Here is a 17,648-nt window from a genome sequence, read left to right as displayed (position 1 = left end):
ATTTTATAAATGGAAATCGGTAGAAAGTCAGGGGAGACAAATGAAACAAACGAACGGCGTTACCAGTCGTCGAATTTTCTTCAACTTTTTTCAAGCACTTTACTGAACTAATTTTACTGAATGGTCGAAATTCCTAATGTTGCATAACTGCAATAAATAATCAACAACGCAGTTCACAGCTCGAGAATAGCTGCATAAATTGAACTTAAAACTACCACAGTCATCAGAAAATGATAATGATAATAATAATTGTGTAATAATAATAATAGGCCCTAGCATAATTTTATCGCATTTAGCTTAATTTAAGAGATGAAACAGCACTTTTCTCTTATTAGGAGGTTGGTATTGGCAAAGCTGTTCTCAATCCATACACGACAGGTAGGGAGGGGCTGCAGCTAACTTCATTATAAATGCAATGGCTAATACAAGGTACACATACAAGCGATACTTGTGATTGTATAATTGAACGCATATTGGAAAACTTTCCTCGGTCTGTTTACCATAACTTCATGCACCCAAGAAAATCCACGAGTCGCCACTGGTAGTAACAGGCTCCGATTAATGAATGTAGTCTTACTGATCTTAGCTATCGCACAAAATATTCTCCTCCTGCTTATTGCTTGCTCAATGTTCCTCCGTACTCCATAATAATGCGTACGTTTTTACAATATACTTAATACAATAGCTACTTGTAAATAATACCCCTAATTTTCAACTGTAGTTTTAAAGTCCTTTATCCTTAAATCCGTGGACCAATTTTGTTCAAATAAGATACTGAAGCAGTTATTGAATGTATGTGTAGTTTTCAGTTGAATTACTCTGAATTTACAGCAAATATTAATATCTCGGTTACGAAATTGGTGACTTGCTCCCTTTTGCCCCCCTCCTCCTAAACTCCACCACGTAAGTTCACACTCACTGGAAATTATTCAGCTTCATAGCAAATCAAAGTATGGATCAGTGCCGTTGGTAAATGTCATCTGAGCCTGGTGAAGACCACATCAACTCGGGTTGCGTCCGAGATTGCTTCACTTTGGTTAACTTATAGTTTACCAAAGAGTAAAGACCTCCAGAATAGCGTAGCGGTAACGTCGTCGATTTGTAATCAAGGTGTAACGGATTCGATACCCGGTGGAGAGACATAGTGGTTCGGATTCCGCCTTATAAGCATATGCTGTCATCGGTGATAGTTTGGGAGTTCATCCAACAGGTGGCAGTAATGTAGTAGTCGAGTCATGTGACATGCGTGAGAAGAGATCGCACCACTTCATAGTTGACTGCCTGAAGGTGAGCAGTGGAGTACAATGGGTAGTAATAAGTTACTGGGCTTAATTACTGGTTGTTAAAATATGTTCTTTGTCATTTGGTGATTCTGAACATGGAGTCGGTCTTGGTTAGTTGTGGTTATTATTGTTTTGATGTTAATATACTCTATTTGATCAGTTAATATGTATAATTATTTTTCTGGATTTTGCAGGATATATTGATATATTATATTCCTTGGAAAATTCTTGTGTTGTCTAAAGTCCTTAGGGCTGATTTGTTACAATAAACCTCTACGGTAAAATTTGAAAACTTCCACTGCGTTCATTCGATACTTCTTGTCGAGATTAATAGGACGGCTTGCACCAAATAGTGGTCATAACCTCAAACTGTAGGTCTAGTCTCAATTAGATTATCTGTGCATAAAGTGGACTTATTTTAAATCAAAACTCAAAACTAAAGTCTCTGAACTAAGCCTCGTCTAATCTCGGTTTTACGCAGCTGCGTCTCGTTTGAAATATCGTCCCGTCTCGATTTTTAAGAGACGGTCTAGGTCTCTTTATCATCCCTACTCTGAAGTCTACACTGTAGTATATATATACTCGCCTACGAACTATACCTAAAGAAGAAATTGAAGCTTCTTACCGGGCACTTGTTGGGCTTCTCCCCGCTGTGGACCCTCATGTGGATGAGCAGCTTGTAGCGGGCGTTGAAGGGCCGGTGGCGCCGCGGGCAGCCCTGCCAGAAGCAGGAGAAGTCGTCGCCCTTCCGCTGCTCGATGTGGACCTTCTCTATGTGCTTCACGAGGACGTCCTGCTCCGTGAAGGAGGCGTTGCAGTCGATCCATCGACAAACGAGCGTCTGCGGAGGTTCCTCTTCCTCCACCATCTCCGGACTGCAGTCAGGCTCGTCTCCCAGAAGTCCCACGAAGGAATCGAGAGGTGGGAGCTCTCCAGAATCTAGCCCCTGGATCGCCATGTGCTGGGAGTACGAAGGTGGCGGCTTCAGGATGCTCACTTCCAGAAGCTGCAAACTCTGCTGGTGCAGCACCACCTGGTTGCTGTCGTCATGTTCCGGCTGGCACGTTTCTTCAAGAGACCGCATGTTCTTGTACATTACAGGTTCCTCCAGCTCTTCGATCAGAGGAGGTTGGATGGTGGAGCCTGCTGAACTTGAAGTCCGAGCCGACAAGTGTCCGTAACATCCCTGCCTCTCGTTGGTGGAGCTTGGGGACGAGGCTAGGAGGCTGGTCGGCGAGCTTCTGATGAGGTTGGTCAAGTCCAGCCCCTCCGCGCCAAGTGGAGACATGGACAGAGCCCTCTTACCCCTTCCGGATCTTCCGGAACTGCAAGAACCTCGATTGGACTGTCGTGGACTCGTCAGCTCCGAAGAGATGCTTCCGTTCGGAATCACAGGAGGTAGTGACTCCAGAGAGATGTCGTGTTGGAGATTGCCGAGGAACATGCCGCAGGTGTTGGGTGTGGAGATGGTGGCATTGGGAGCGGTTCCCGACAGAGACAGAGGGATGGAGGAGATGTCGCTGTTGTCGGAGGAATACGCAACCTGGGAGAAGTCCAGCTCAGCCAGAGCGTCCACCGCATGGCCCGTGAAGAGCGTGTCCGGGTGCGGGAGGCAGCCGGAGTCTGGGGAAAGGTTCGAGTAGAATCCAGGCGACCGGACGCCCTCCAGATGCATGGTGTGGCCTTTACCTGTGTTGTTGGAATTACCTGTGAAGGATAAGTGAAGACATTAGTACAGTGGCGTATTTAAAAAGGATTAGCTCAGTGAAATGTCCTGGAACAACACAAATGTTATGAATATCATCACTCCTTTACTTGAAACACTTTCGCTCCGTAGATTTTTTGGGTAATTTCCAGAATTGCGTAAATATGTAAAAATGTATTCTAAAGTACTGATTTGAATAGTACCACTATTCTTTGAACAAAGGACCATAACCGGAAGTCGCTCTTGGTGTTAGACTTTCAATGTTATTGAAGTGGATACAGTAGCGTGCCCAAGGAAGGAAGGGGCCGTAACCCTTCCTTTTGGACTAGTATTCCTTCAAGAACGTCAAAGGAATGAAAAGATGGCATATTGAGGGCTGACTACTAAAAAACGTATACGTAACTCGCCCTTTCAAAAATCTTGGGCACGCCAATATCATTAACCAAATCTGTTACCTCCTTGAGATCAAACTGTGTTAAAACTTTAAGTGCTGCCATTATTATTTACATACACACGAAGAAAATATACTTATTTCTTTGGACAACAGTTGAAATGCCAGACACTAGATGCCAGCATGTTTTGGTTTTCTTACGAGACTTCGCTCGACTGCAGTCGCTTCTCGAAAGTTGTCCATATTGAAAAAATCAACTGAAGTGGCTTTCAGCAGCGACAGAGTTAAAAAAGAATTACTTTCTAATGAATTACCTTTGTGGTATGAATGTCGTAATCTAGAACTGCGACGAAATTGTTGAATTTAAGGATTGTGGCAAAAACATCTCATTGCAATACTAATTGAACAGATGCCATATGCCACGTTAATAGAGGAGTGAGTAGTATTACATTGGTCCAACCCCATTTTTAATATCCAATGCGGTTACATCCACTGCCTTCCTCACACAAGTTCTCTGTTCTATCTTCAACGAGGAACTAAATAGAGTTGGTCGCACTGAAGAGAAACTTCTTCAAAAATAAGGCCATCTGAACCTGAAGGCATGTTTTTTTCAACTATCTGTGAGAAAGAGATATCCACCAAAATTCAAACTATGCTGTAGTTTCAATACAGAATTACTGTTTTTTATTTAAAAATTCTGATTAATCCCATTAATTGATATAACTGAGAATAGGATTCGAAATACACCTACTTGTTTGAAAGGTTCTCTAAAATGAAATAAGATATAAACGCACGCATTGACAACAAAGAGAAATTTATGTTTTGGGTTCATGGTGTCCATGGGTCCGAAACATGGATCACCTCTAAACTGCAGACCTTCATTAATCGCTGCTTGGGAAGAAATTTGAACATATGTTGCCCAGAAGTGACTGAAAATCAAGAACTTTGGAGAAGGGCAGGCGAGACCAGGCGCGGATCCACAGGGAGGGCGATGGGCGCGATCGCCCCTCGAAAATGCACACACTAGGTTTGAGAACATTATATTTAATCTGTATTTTATAAACACACTAAGTTGCTGACCAAGGCAGTTTATGAAGATAAAAAACACTTAACAGGTAACGTTTCAACCCTGTATCAGAGTCTTCCTCACATGAAGAGCCTGATACAGGGTTGAAACGTTACCTGTTAAGTGTTTTTTATCTTCATAAACTGGCTTGGTCAGCAACTTAGGGTTTTTTTAATATGGAAACAAGGCTTAATTATATTACAACTGTATTTTATTTGTATCTTAGTATTGTATAAAGTAACTTGTACTTTATTTCATTGGTATGAAATATGGATGGTTATGTAAATATTGTGACGCCGAATGTCAATTATTATTATTAATATGATCATCATTATTTCCTAATTCTGTATTGAGGTCTTCTGGAAATAATCCGCATTTCAAATTATAAATAAATAAATAACGATCCTATTGCTTTATGTATATTTTTACATTTTCATGGTTCAACAATGGCGACATGATTCTAGAGAAAAGGTCCTTGTTTCTTCGTACTGTATTCCCAGTTCTCGTCGTAACTGTATATCGTTAGGTTTATCACGAAAATGAGAAGATATAATAGTAAACATCATTTATTTATTCGGTATTCGGACTAAGTAACCCTATTTTTCACCCTGTGCACGTTAATCTGCTATGTATTGTTTATATAAAGTTAATGTCAATTTTGGCTAGAATGGACTTAATCAGGAAAGTCGTCCCAAGACGGTGAAGATCTGTTTACATTGAGGGAATGGAAGAATTAAAGTGAATGTCTGTCAACAGGACTTGGTAGTGGTGCTTCATGGATGCTATATGTTCCACAAGTACACAGGAAGTACGTTTATGTATCTCTCTAAATAACAACCAAATATACAAAGGCCATTATTTACCATAATACTCGTATTATAGTAATAAAGACCAGGAGCTTGAAATCGGTAGAAAACGAAATAATTTGAAGAGAAGGGGACATGGCAACTACGTAACAAATGACAATACAATACAATACATAGACTCCTTATCGATAGAACTCTGGGAAATCATAGGTTCTAACTACAGCGTGTCCGGCTCAAAAGTACAATAAAAGAAAAAAATCATTACGTGTAATATTTAACCAAGAGCACCTTAAGCCTTATTTAGTTTGAAAGGTAATCTCATATTTTTTTTCCGCGCTTGCAAAACGTCAGCACTCGTTGGATTGCGCGCGCGTGCCTGCGTCCGCGAATTGAACTGAACTTATTTGAACAGTCCTTCTATCCCTTGGCCCTCTATCCCTGTATATTACTGCTCCTGATTTTGTTCTTTGGGGTTTTGTAATGTCACAAGTGTACCAGACATCAGTTCTTGACCTTCCTGATCTACGACATTGCATTTGTGCTGCAATCCGAAATGTGACTCCAGTAATGCTGAACAACACATGAGCGGAGCTTGAATACAGATTGGACATCTGTAGAGCAACTAATGGTGCTCATATTGAGGTGTACTAGGAATGTAAAAAAACACTTTTTGAGTTATTCTATAGGTGGAAGAAAACTTTACGGAAATATCTTAATAAACTTAAAATTTATAAAATTTTCTTTTATTGAACTTTTAAGCCGGATAGTCTGTATGAATGCCTTTTGCAATCATATACTACATTAGTTACAGCACAGATAAAGATATATATCTACTTTATCTGTGGTTACAGCCAGGACATTGTCAAACACAGTCAACTTATTGTACCCTATTTTCAGGCAACCAACTTAACAGAAGAGAGTAACAGGTTGTATAGCACACAGGGGAAATGTATCGTACCATTTACCAGAAACTGATGTGATCATCAATCAATGTTGTAAAGAAACAACGGTAGGAGTTTATCCACAAAAGTTCGTATGCAAGGGCCTGTAAAGGTAAATATAGAGAGAAAGTGCCATGAATTTGGGCCTTTGTGAAGAAAATAAGGGTTTAGGAAGTTTTGGGGGTTCTTACGAGAAATGTTGTGACAAATCACTGCATAATAATAATAATAATAATAATAATAATAATTCCTTTATTTAGCGGGCGAGGTTCAGCCGAAAGGCTGCTCTACCACCTAACCCTTGTCATGAGCTACATAAGAAAATATAAGTATATATAATATATGAATACAGATGGAAAGCTTGATTACACTAAAGAGAAATAAAAAAATCACATTACCTACAATTACAAATATTCTCATTTCAGTAATATTAGTCATAGGATTATATAAATGTGAAAGAACAAGAAAATATTAAAAAAGAAAAAAAATACAAATGTGAAAATAAAAAAAATATAAATGTTAACATAAAGTTGCATTTGAGTAAATAATAATAATAATAATTTGAAGATATTAATAAAATTCCAATAGTTACAGTTATAGAATATGAGTGTTTTGTCGTTTGTTGAGTGCCAGTTCATTTCTAGTATGTGATACTGTTCTGCTGCTGTTCCTGTAGAAGCATTTCTTTCAATTTAATTTTGAAACTCTTATTGAGTTTTATGGATTTAACATTTGTTGGTAGTGCATTCCATGCTTTCGGGGCAGATATAGAAAAGGATGAGGTATATAGCGTAGTCGAATGGTGAGGAATGTCAAGTTCGTTGTGACGACGTGTCCCGTGTCTGTGAATTGTGTTGCGATTACATAATTTTTCAAATAAGTACGCGGGTTTACGTTCAGTTTGCAGATCATGAATGAAAGATAGATAGTGTAGTAGCCTCCTGTTTGCCATTGTTAAAATATTATGTCTGTTTAAGATGGGAAGGATGTGATCGCGTTTATCCAGGCCAAAAGTATATCTGATGCATGCATTTTGTGCGATTTGAATTTTTCTGGTGAGTTTTTTCGCAAGTTTGGATCCATACACAGTGTCACAATAATCAAATAGTGGAAAAATTAAAGATTGAACTAGTCTAAGTTTACATTCTGCAGGTAGTTGATCTTGGAAACGGTAGAGGTTTCTCAGAATAAAATATGCTTGTTTACATTGTGCATTGATGTGGTCCGTCCAGTCCAACGTATCGTTAACAATCAAGCCAAGTTTTTTTGCTGAATTTTTACATGGAATGGTTTCATTATTAATTTTAAGTTCAATTGGCTCAACAAAAGAATTTTTTGCAATTGTTTCGTTCCAATTAGCATATAAAGTAATTTTTCAGGGTTTATCTTAAGTCCGTTTGATGTACACCATGTGTAAATATTATTTAAATCGGTGTTGAGTGAGGAAATACTACTTTCTAGCGCTGTACGTCTAGTCGAAAAATACAGTTGTGTATCATCTGCATAGAAATGTGGTGTGAAAAATGTTATAACTTTATTTAAGTCTGCAGTGTAGAGGGTGAAAAGGAGAGGCCCTAAAATTGATCCCTGTGGAACCCCTGCTTTTAAAACTACAGCTTCGGAGATCTGCGAGGGTGAATTTTGAAGTAAAGTTCTCTGTTTTCTATTAAGTAAATAGGATTCAAACCACCTTACGGCTACAGAGTCAAATTTATAGTATTTGAGTTTAGATATTAACAAATCGTGTTGGACTGTGTTGAAAGCTTTACTAAAATCTAGTAACACGAGAAGTGTAGAGCAACGGTTGTCAATTTCGCAAAGAATATCGTCTGTAACTTTGGTTAAAGCTGTTGCTGTGCTATGCCGTGCACGGAACCCAGACTGAACTGTAGGTAACAAGTTGTTCGCGTCAACATAACATATTAGTTGCGAAAATACAATTTTTTCTAGTACTTTAGAGAGAACTGGCAATAGGCTTATGGGCCTTAAGTCATCGAAAGAAGTGATCTCTTTTTTCTTTTGAAGAGGCAAGACTCACGCTTCTTTCCATGTTTCTGGAAACACGCCATTAGATAAAGAATAATTGATTATATGAGTTAATGGAGTCAGTACATATGGTAGTGCAATCTTTAACATCTTAGTGTTTATGCCGTCTGCTCCAACACTGTTTGATTTAATTTTATGCACTGCTTTGTGCACATCAATTTCGGTTACTGTGTTAAAACAAAACAAAATAATTTATTTTCATCGGTAAAGCTACGGCTTTCAAAGTACTCAATTTGTTGGGTTTTTAGTTGAGTGGGAATACTAGATAGATTGCTAATTTGCCCAAAATGATTATTGAGAGCATCGAGCTCGTGTGCTGTGTTCACAAGTGAGGATAAGTTCGCATTGACATTTTTATTATCCAGCACGCCCCACTGTTTTAGTTCACGCCACGTTTCCTTCTTATTTAATTGAATAGCGCCAAATTTAAAAGAGAAGTATGACTTCTTTTCCTGTCGGATAACGGTAGTCGTAAAATTGCGGAGTTCTTTGTAGTGGTTCCAATCGGCAACGTTGTTCGTCCGTTTGAATTTCCTCAGAGCGTTGTCTCGAATACGCATTAATAACTTGACATTAGGAGTTATCCACGGAACGCGCTTCCTCTTAACTCGGGCGGTTTTCATAGGTGCATGGCAATCAAATAAACGTACGATATTGGAGCTAAAAAAGTCTACTTTTTCATCAACCGTATCAAGTGATTGCAGTGTCTCCCACTGAACGTTTGTTATGTCTTCGGCAAAATTGTCTATATCGAAAGAGGGGAAGCTTCAGTAATTCAGATATTTTCTCTCATTAGCGGGTTTCTCATAAACTAAGTCGATGTACGTGACACAATGATCCGATTTACCGATAGGCACTGTGACGTCGGTTGCATGCATTCTGGTAACGTCATCTATTACTATAATATCTAGCAGCGTTTTGCTAGTTTCAGTTACGCGCGTTGGTTTTGTTACAACTTGTGTTAGCCCGAACGAAGATATTATCGATTTTAGAAACCGCGTTTCTGATTTATTTGGTTGCAAAAAATAGCAATTTAAATCACCGAGCAACAAGAATCTATCGACGGACGGGTATATTTCAGATATCACCTCCTCGAGTACCGACAGTTTAGAGTACGCTACATTGGGTGGCCGATAAACAGCGCACATGCCAAGTCGCACATTTTTGTAATATAATATGAAACTTAGCGTTTCGACATCATCGGTGTTCACTCCGATCTCTATTTTCTGTATCTTTAACCCATATTTGTAATACACAAGAATTCCACCTCCCCTCTTGTTACTTCTGTTTTGTGTGATTACTTCGTAGCCCGGCAAGCTAAATGCAGACTGTGGTGTGGAATCGCTTATCCAACCTTCCGTGATTACACATACGTCTAAATCCAACTTACGTATTACATAATTTAATTCGTCCAATTTCGGAAGCAATGACCTCACGTGCAGTCAATAGTAACCCATTTGTGATTTCATTTCGAGAATAGTATTTTCTCTGTTATTTAGCAGCGTAAATTTGTATATGTCTGCAAAATTTCATTGCAGTATCTTAGAAAATTACTAATGTATGATCAGCAATTTACAAAATCAGAAATTTAACGTCAACAAGGTGAGGCTATCCACAATCTCGATCTCGGCCATCCACGCCATCACCCCCCTCACTCCACAAGGGTTGCCCTAAGTCCATTGATTACACACTGTGTGAGCCCCAGATTAAACGTATACAACGAGCAGTACTGTTGACGAAGCTACTTCGTACATTGAGCTGTCAAGATGACGTGGCACCGAAGCAAATACCCGAGACACATTATCTATATTGATGAGACTGTAATCGTGTTTTCACGTCCCTTCGCTTTCATCATATCAGTTCCTTCAATTAAACATTGTGAAAACATTAACAACTTAGGAGACAGTGCCACTCACGCAAATTTGCTTTTCGATGCTCATCAAGATGTCAAAAATTTCCTGCTTTTCTTTCAAGCTGAATGATCGGAAGTGATTTAGAATACTGCTTGAGATTCCTTCGCAAATGTTTTGCCTTAGTTTTGTTTTTGTTTTGCATTTATTTGGTTAAGTAAGTTCCTTATTCTTCTGAAGTTGGTGGAAGGGGTCTCGGGTTTGATACCCGCTGGAGACACATAGTGGTTCGGATCCCACTTTAAACTGTAGGTCTAGTCCCAAGTAGCCTTACTGTGCATAAAGTGGACTTAAAACACCAACTCAATTAATATGAAGTTGGTGGATAAAATAACATTTCAAATTATATAAATCTTGCTGTTTAGCATTCCATTGTCAATAGTTCTGTCATTCAGGTGTTACTTGGGCTAAATACATGTTTTGTGTCGCTTTTGACACTTTTCACTAATCGTGACGATTAGAATGAGTAACGACGATATGAAATTGACTAAAGGACACTTACAAAGAACACCAATACACTGGGATTCGAACCCGGTGACTTCGCTGGCGAGATCGAAAGTCATCTACTTAACGCGGTCGGACAAATTGTTGTTTTTAGTAACTGATATTTAAAGCTCTAATTTTTAATTGCTTTCAACAAAAAAATCAAATTTAAAAAATATATATATTTAGAATTTGAAAAGAAATCTTGCTTTTGATACGATAAGCTATCAACAACTTGACAAATACAGTCAGGTGAAAACAGCCCATAATAAACCTATGCCCCTTTGGCATAAAGGTGATGATAGTGTTCCGTGACGAAATTCTTTCCTGAAAGGTGCCCCGCGAATTACCAAGTTTGGGAATCGCCCATATACAGTAGATGAAAGCTTCAATCTTTCTTGGTGTGGTTAATACCACAATAAGTATTATGGTAAATTGGGTCTATTCGACATTTTCTGTTATCCGAAATTGCTTCACAATGTACGAACAATTTTATTAATTCTTTAAAAAATATTTCTAATGCATCAAAAAAGTAATAAAGCAATGAAAACGAGAGAAAACATTATTTGCATGACGTATTCATGTAGTACATCTAGAGCTTTTTTCATTGCATTTCCATTTTGTCCTATTTAAAAGTAGTGGATGTTAAAATTAGTATTTTTCTTATGATTTATTATTTCATAGATAATAAAGGAAGAAACGATTAAAATGGCGTATTAGCCAAAATATAACCATGGTCAATGGTGTGTGTGGGTGTTAATGGTTGAAACCCACTTCTGTGACCTCAACAGAACATGTAATTCAATAAAAGATAGCAAAGTATAGGGCTAACTATTGAAATAAAGCCATATCTCTGTCTTTGTAATTCTATTTGGTTATTTACGTTGCTTTCTACGTCTTGAGTTAATTGCGACAATGATAATTAGGGTGTATTGATGGAATGGATGATAGGACAGGTACCATCATACATCCATGCCTTAACCAGTGTTAGAACCTAGCATTCTGGACTTTGTAGCGTATCTGGAAAGTGACAAAACATCATACAATCCCCCACACCTTACACCCAAGTCAGAAAGGTGATCGAACGTGAGAACCATGCACCAGAAAGTGATGTCTTTCTTGGGTGACTACGATGCGGTGGTTGTGGAGCCCTCAAGGTAAGGTGAAAAGTCTACAAATGAATGTCATTTTGGCAAATGTCACCTAGCAATGTTACAGTGCAAACACATAGTCAGGTCCGGACTTCCCAATAGGCCTCATAGGCACGGGCCTAGAGCGGCACTTTGGTAGGGGCGGCACGATTGTTTGTTTTAAATTTATAAGTAATACCTAATTGCCTCTTTTTTTTTCTCCGGATACACGAATGGAATGACTTAATGTAGTTGTATTCTAAATATAAGTTAACGAAGAATATTTCTTAAGAGAGATAGGCTAGCAGAGCTCGGAACTAGTTTACTAATTTGTTGTTTTAATTATCGACGTTGTTGTTTCGAATGTACAGTATTGTGCTGAGCCGGGTCGGCGATTGCGGCAAGAACGTGGAGCCTGCCGCTTGCTTTCGAAAGACAACATCGGTTTGGTTGCGTTCCAAGAACGCCGTTCCTTGTTACTGTAAAATGTAATTCATATAATTTATGTCATAGAGCTTTGTCACATTTTTTGTATGATGGTATGTATCTATCACTTAAACAAAGTAAAAATAAAAGTCTTCTCTGAAAAACAAGGTAAATGTTAAAATGTAATTTATATAATTTATGTCATATCGCTTTGTTACATTTTTTGTATGTAACTACCATTTAATTAATACTGCATGCCGTTAATAGTAAAAATAGTAATACAGAAAATAATGATTTTTTTTTCATTCTTGATAAACGGTATGGGGGCGGCAGAGCTTGTTTGGCCTAGGGGCGGCAAAGAGGTAAATCCGGCCCTGCACGTAGTATGAAAGAAGGGTCGGGGACATTTTGCAATGAAGAACGCCAACACTAATGGTCAAACAAGTGACAAAACACCATAATAGTAGAGGCCGCGTAGGTCTTTATACAGAATTTCTGACTAAGTGTTTTAGAATTTATTTGGAAACTTTGTTGCCAAGGAAAGTTTTTGCTGCAAAACAAAAGGTAGCTTGGTAGCTTGTTTAACACGAAAACGTTATTTTTTGTGCTACCAAGAATATTCTTATAACAAAGTTTCCAAAGATATGTTTTGTAAAGTACTCAGTTTTTCAAAATTGCTGTTCCAGTAAGTAATCCATATATCATTCACCTTGAGAAATACAATTCCTTTTTCACCAAAAAATTATACTGTCTTGAGGAAGCTAGAGAATATTTTTCCTGTTAATGAAATATACACCGTCTGTGAAAATTAATGGTAGCCTATTTTTTTGTCTCTAAATAACTAGAGGTGTTAATGAATTCAAACCTGACTTGATCTAACCACATTAACAATATACCCAAAAAAGTAAGTATATGCATCCTTGCATTCGTTATGCAAATGAAAACATTTTCTTAAGTCTATTATGACCGACTTCCATTTTCAAAATTGTGATAGTGTTGAATTGTTGGACTTTTAACCACTGTTTTTGATTTATATTTGTTCCTATGCTTCAGATACTGGTTCTGTCTCCTTCCTCAGGATGGTGTATTTGTCTGTAACCTGTCATCTGTCAGTAGTCCCCAACACAGGATGTGTTTGGGAAGACGTCAATATACGTGGTTACAGGCGCTCTGTTTAAATCACGCCTGACCCTATAACCACGTATAATGAATGACGCCTTATCCAAACATATCCTGTGTTCGGGATAGGGTGACCATACATCTCGTTTTGACCGGAACAGTCCTGTTTCGGAGGCATGTCCCGGTTGTCCCGTTCATATGATTAAAAACCGCAGTTGTCCCGTTTTATTGAAGTCTTGGAGTTATCTTGGAAACCTAATAATCTAAATCTGAGACATTCCATGGTAAGAAAAAAATTTTGATGGAATTTTTTAACAAGCATCATGGCAGCACCGTGACAAAACAGCTGGACTGCATTTCAAGCACTTCAAAACAATCAAATGTTTCATTGTAGTCGAGAATGTTCAAGCAGACAGCAGTTTACTGTTCAAGTTAGCTCTCCTCCCGAATTGTTTACCTTTGTGTGTGTATTCCGTTATTTGTAGAACAATGAAAAAGCTTGACCAAGAAGCGTATATGTAGTTTCAATACAGATCTGCAACTGGAATTTAAATTCCTGCATCTTGACACAAACTCAAAATACAAATCTCGCATTGTGTGACAGATATGTGGGGAGTTTTATCAACGGTTGGTGAAGAATAATATTCTCGAGAAGATTGCTACTTCTGGCACTCCTGAACTACTGGACTAACATTACAGGTTGATCAGAAGATACCGAGATTATAATAATTAAAACTTTTGATAATGAGAGATCATATTTTGTTTTTGTTTCTTATGTATCATTTATGTGACTCATACCTTAATAAATAATAATACGTTAATAATTTTATAATTAGGACTAACAGATTTTTCAGGAGGGGGGTTAAACTGACCTCCTTAGGATGTCCCGTTTTTGGGTCAAAATATTATGGTCACCCTAGTTCGGGGACTACTGACAAAGACAAATACACCATGCTGAGGAAGGAGACAGAAACGTAGGTACAAATAGAAACCAAAAACAGTGGTTAAAAGTCCAACAACCGAAAATGAATCAAACATCACTGATGCGGTTGAAATAAATATTGTCATAATGTATAGCGCCTGTATGCCGGCCAATTACAGTGAGATGCTGGCAATGGGAATTTTTAAAAATTCAAAACTCACGCTTACGATATATATTTAATCTTAAGAAATATGCTAACAATAAATATTTACAAATTTAATTTTTTGTGCAAACCCTTTTACTATATTAGTGGTTCGATATTTGAATGGCCACTCACATGATGATATATAGATATATCTGATTCTATGTGTATTTTTAAGAGAAGAATAAGGTGAAGATTTTTGGATTGTTGCTCCATATATTTGGTCTTGATTCCAGTTCATTGAAGACTGGCTAAAACGTTTATTCAACAACAATGAATAATATTTGCTATGCCCTTATATGTATATTCAGGATAAGATTCCGTTCTTCTAGGCCTCGTAACGACCAAACGAGGTGTCAAACAGAGAAAATATTACCTAACAAGAAAAGTTATTTACCTTGACGACCTCTAGGCTGTGAAAGTCCGTGCGGTGACATCCTGTGTATTTTGTTTATACAATGTATTTTTTTTATTTTTCGAGAACCGAGACGAGAACGAGATAGATGTTTATAAATCGAAACGAGACTGGAAACGAGACAAGTATTTACAAATAAAGACGAGACCAAGAAACTGCCGTTTCCTCTTGTCTCGTTTCGATATTATCCCCACTGAAAAAGCTGCATAGCAAAGGAAATTTGATTTTCAAATATCCGAGATTATAGTTTAGGAAAGCTCGAACGAGACCGAGAGTCTGGGACACTAAGTTTCGTCTCGTCTCGCTTCTACACAGGTGAGTCCTTTTCAGTCTTGTTTTGGTAAGTTTCGAAAGTCTGGTCTAGTTCTTGTCTGGATTTTTGAAAGGCCGCCTCAGTTCGATTTCGATATCATAAATAATAAATACAAAACAACAATAGCAAATACCTACCCGGTTAGGTTCGAATTAGTATATATATATATATATATATATATATATATATATATATATATATATGTATACACACACACACACACACACACACAAACTGGAATACATAATGCTAAGTTCTCAACTTCAATTTGAACACGGCTTTCCCACATCATATTGTCTAGAACAGGGGTTCCCTAACTATTTCTTTTCACGGATCTGCTACTGGAATTTAAATTCCTGCATCTTGACACAAACTCAAAATACAAATCTCGCATTGTGTGGCAGATATGTGGGGAGTTTTATCAACGGTTGGTGAAGAATAATATTCTCAAGAAGATTGCTACTTCTGATAAATACATACTTCTGGCACTCCTGAACTACTGGACTAACATTACAGGTTGATCAGAAGATTAGTGTTTCAAAATCTTTCCGCAGCGCCGAAGTCAGAATGTAGGCCTATCTAACACTTGCAACGCTCAGTTAGCGTGGTTAGGTTTCTTGCCTTTAGTTAAAAAATAAATATATATTTCAAAATAAGAAACATTTTATGTTTAAAATGTACTAAATAAGCACATATTTGGAACAATCATATCTAAAACAATATGTAGTCTAACAAGTAAGTGTCATTTCGTGGCGCCCCTGTGAGCCAGCCACAGGGCGCCGCGGCGCACACTTTGGGAACCAGTGGTCCAGAAGTAAACAAGAGATAGATAGTTTCAACTCACCTACTTTTCGTGCCGATGATCTATCTCGACAAATTCAACTGTATCACTAAAGACACCGTAAGCCAGGAAGAGAAGCGTGTGGTCGATTACAAACTCTTTGAATTAATAACCCAAGATTAATTCCACCCAACACGCCTCGGAGCCTTCGGCGCCAAGCCACGCCCACAGCCAGCTGCAATTGGTTAGCTCAGGCAAGAAGTTGACACCCTGTTTTTGTTGCTTTTATATGACGCTGGCAACAGGATGAAATCCTGGATGCAACTCCGTGACTATGTTACTAGATCTAGGGAATTACGGTTAACAGTTTCTTTTAGGTATACAAACGAACGGGCGTGCAGAAATATTTGGTTTTGGGACTATAAATGTCTTTGAAATATTGATACTAATTATTATTATAATAATCCACAAAAATTAGTTTTCGTTGTCCAGTTCTATCATTTCTCAATATTTATATCCATAGGCGTGCGAGCACACTCTGATAAGGGAAAGGGGGAAGCTTGATGAAAGTTCAGTCTGGAAAGAAAATCTTATTTCATCTCAGTGTTTTATTGTATTGGTGGGTATGAAACAGGGGCGTATATAGCGCGTGTGTCCGGACCCACCGAAAATCCGTTTCCGTTAGTGTAATTTTACGCATAATATATTATGTAGATATGTATTAAATACAGCAACATAACTGACGAATAACAAGAAATTTGCCAGAGAACGAGAGAGGTAGTTTCAATTACATAGGAAATAATGTACCCTCTCCCCCCCCCCCCAATCGGAATGAAACTATACTTCATTTACTTTCAGAGGATATTATATTTTAATAACGGCGATATGATTCATCTACATTAAATTTCTAGGTGAAAGTATAATAATATAGGGGCATGGACGTTTGGAAGGGGGGCAAGGATGGCCACACCTCCCCCTTAGAAAACGAATGTCAACCTACATTATGATTGATTGGTGTTTTAAGTGCACTTTATGCACAGTAAGGCTAATCGGGACTGGACCTACAGTTTAAAGTGGGATCCGAACCACTGTGTGCCTCAACCGGGTATCGAACCCGGGACCCCTTGATTACAAGGCGACGACGCTACCACTGCGCCCAACTAATGTATGTACTTCACACGTATAATTTGCTTTCAGTCATAGTAATTCACATTAATAATTTATTTTAATGGGAATGCAGGAATGCGATAATTTCAAAATCAAGTTGTGTTTTTTCAGGGGGCAACACGATTATCGGGGTAACATGCCCCCCCCTGAAAAAAATCCTTGCTTGCCCCTCAGTGGAAAAATCTGCGGACGTCTATGATTAGGGGCGGAAATTGAACCCACCCCCTTGACTCCCGTGCGCACGCCTATGACGCTTGTATTAGTTAGCAGTTACTATATGGCTCAAGATTGCTCAATACACTAGGGGTCATTCCATGTCAAATCATCCAGAATTTTGTGAAAATGTCACCCACCATCCCCGATTTTGATTAAATTCGGTATGCTTATAGAACTTTTGATGGTGATTACAAAATTGACAACTTTTTTAAAATTGGTCAAGTGGATCAGAAGTTACGCGCTTTTTAAGATCTCCGTTTACGCCACATGCGGCTCCACTTTGAATGACACGCATTAGGTTATAAACGATCGTATCTTCCCTCGGG

At 38.2% G+C, this 17,648-nt stretch overlaps 1 protein-coding gene across 2 annotated transcripts in view; it reads right to left on the bottom strand.

The window, feature by feature from the left end:
* Window positions 1-17,648, bottom strand: part of LOC146000473 (uncharacterized) — a 193,346-nt gene that overhangs the window by 19,893 nt on the left and 155,805 nt on the right. For both annotated transcript variants that reach the window (XM_083138138.1, XM_083138139.1), the window contains exon 3: window positions 1,909-2,990. In XM_083138138.1, coding sequence (XP_082994264.1) covers window positions 1,909-2,990 — 1,082 coding nt within the window. The remainder of the gene's footprint in view (window positions 1-1,908; window positions 2,991-17,648) is intronic.

The sequence above is a fragment of the Lepisma saccharinum genome, chromosome 16, assembly GCF_977018435.1.
Source record: "Lepisma saccharinum chromosome 16, izLepSacc3.1, whole genome shotgun sequence".
In the NCBI taxonomy this organism is placed as follows: Eukaryota; Metazoa; Arthropoda; class Insecta; order Zygentoma; family Lepismatidae; genus Lepisma; species Lepisma saccharinum.
The sequence above is the reverse complement of the archived record's forward strand: the minus strand, read 5'-3'. Positions and strand labels throughout refer to the sequence as shown.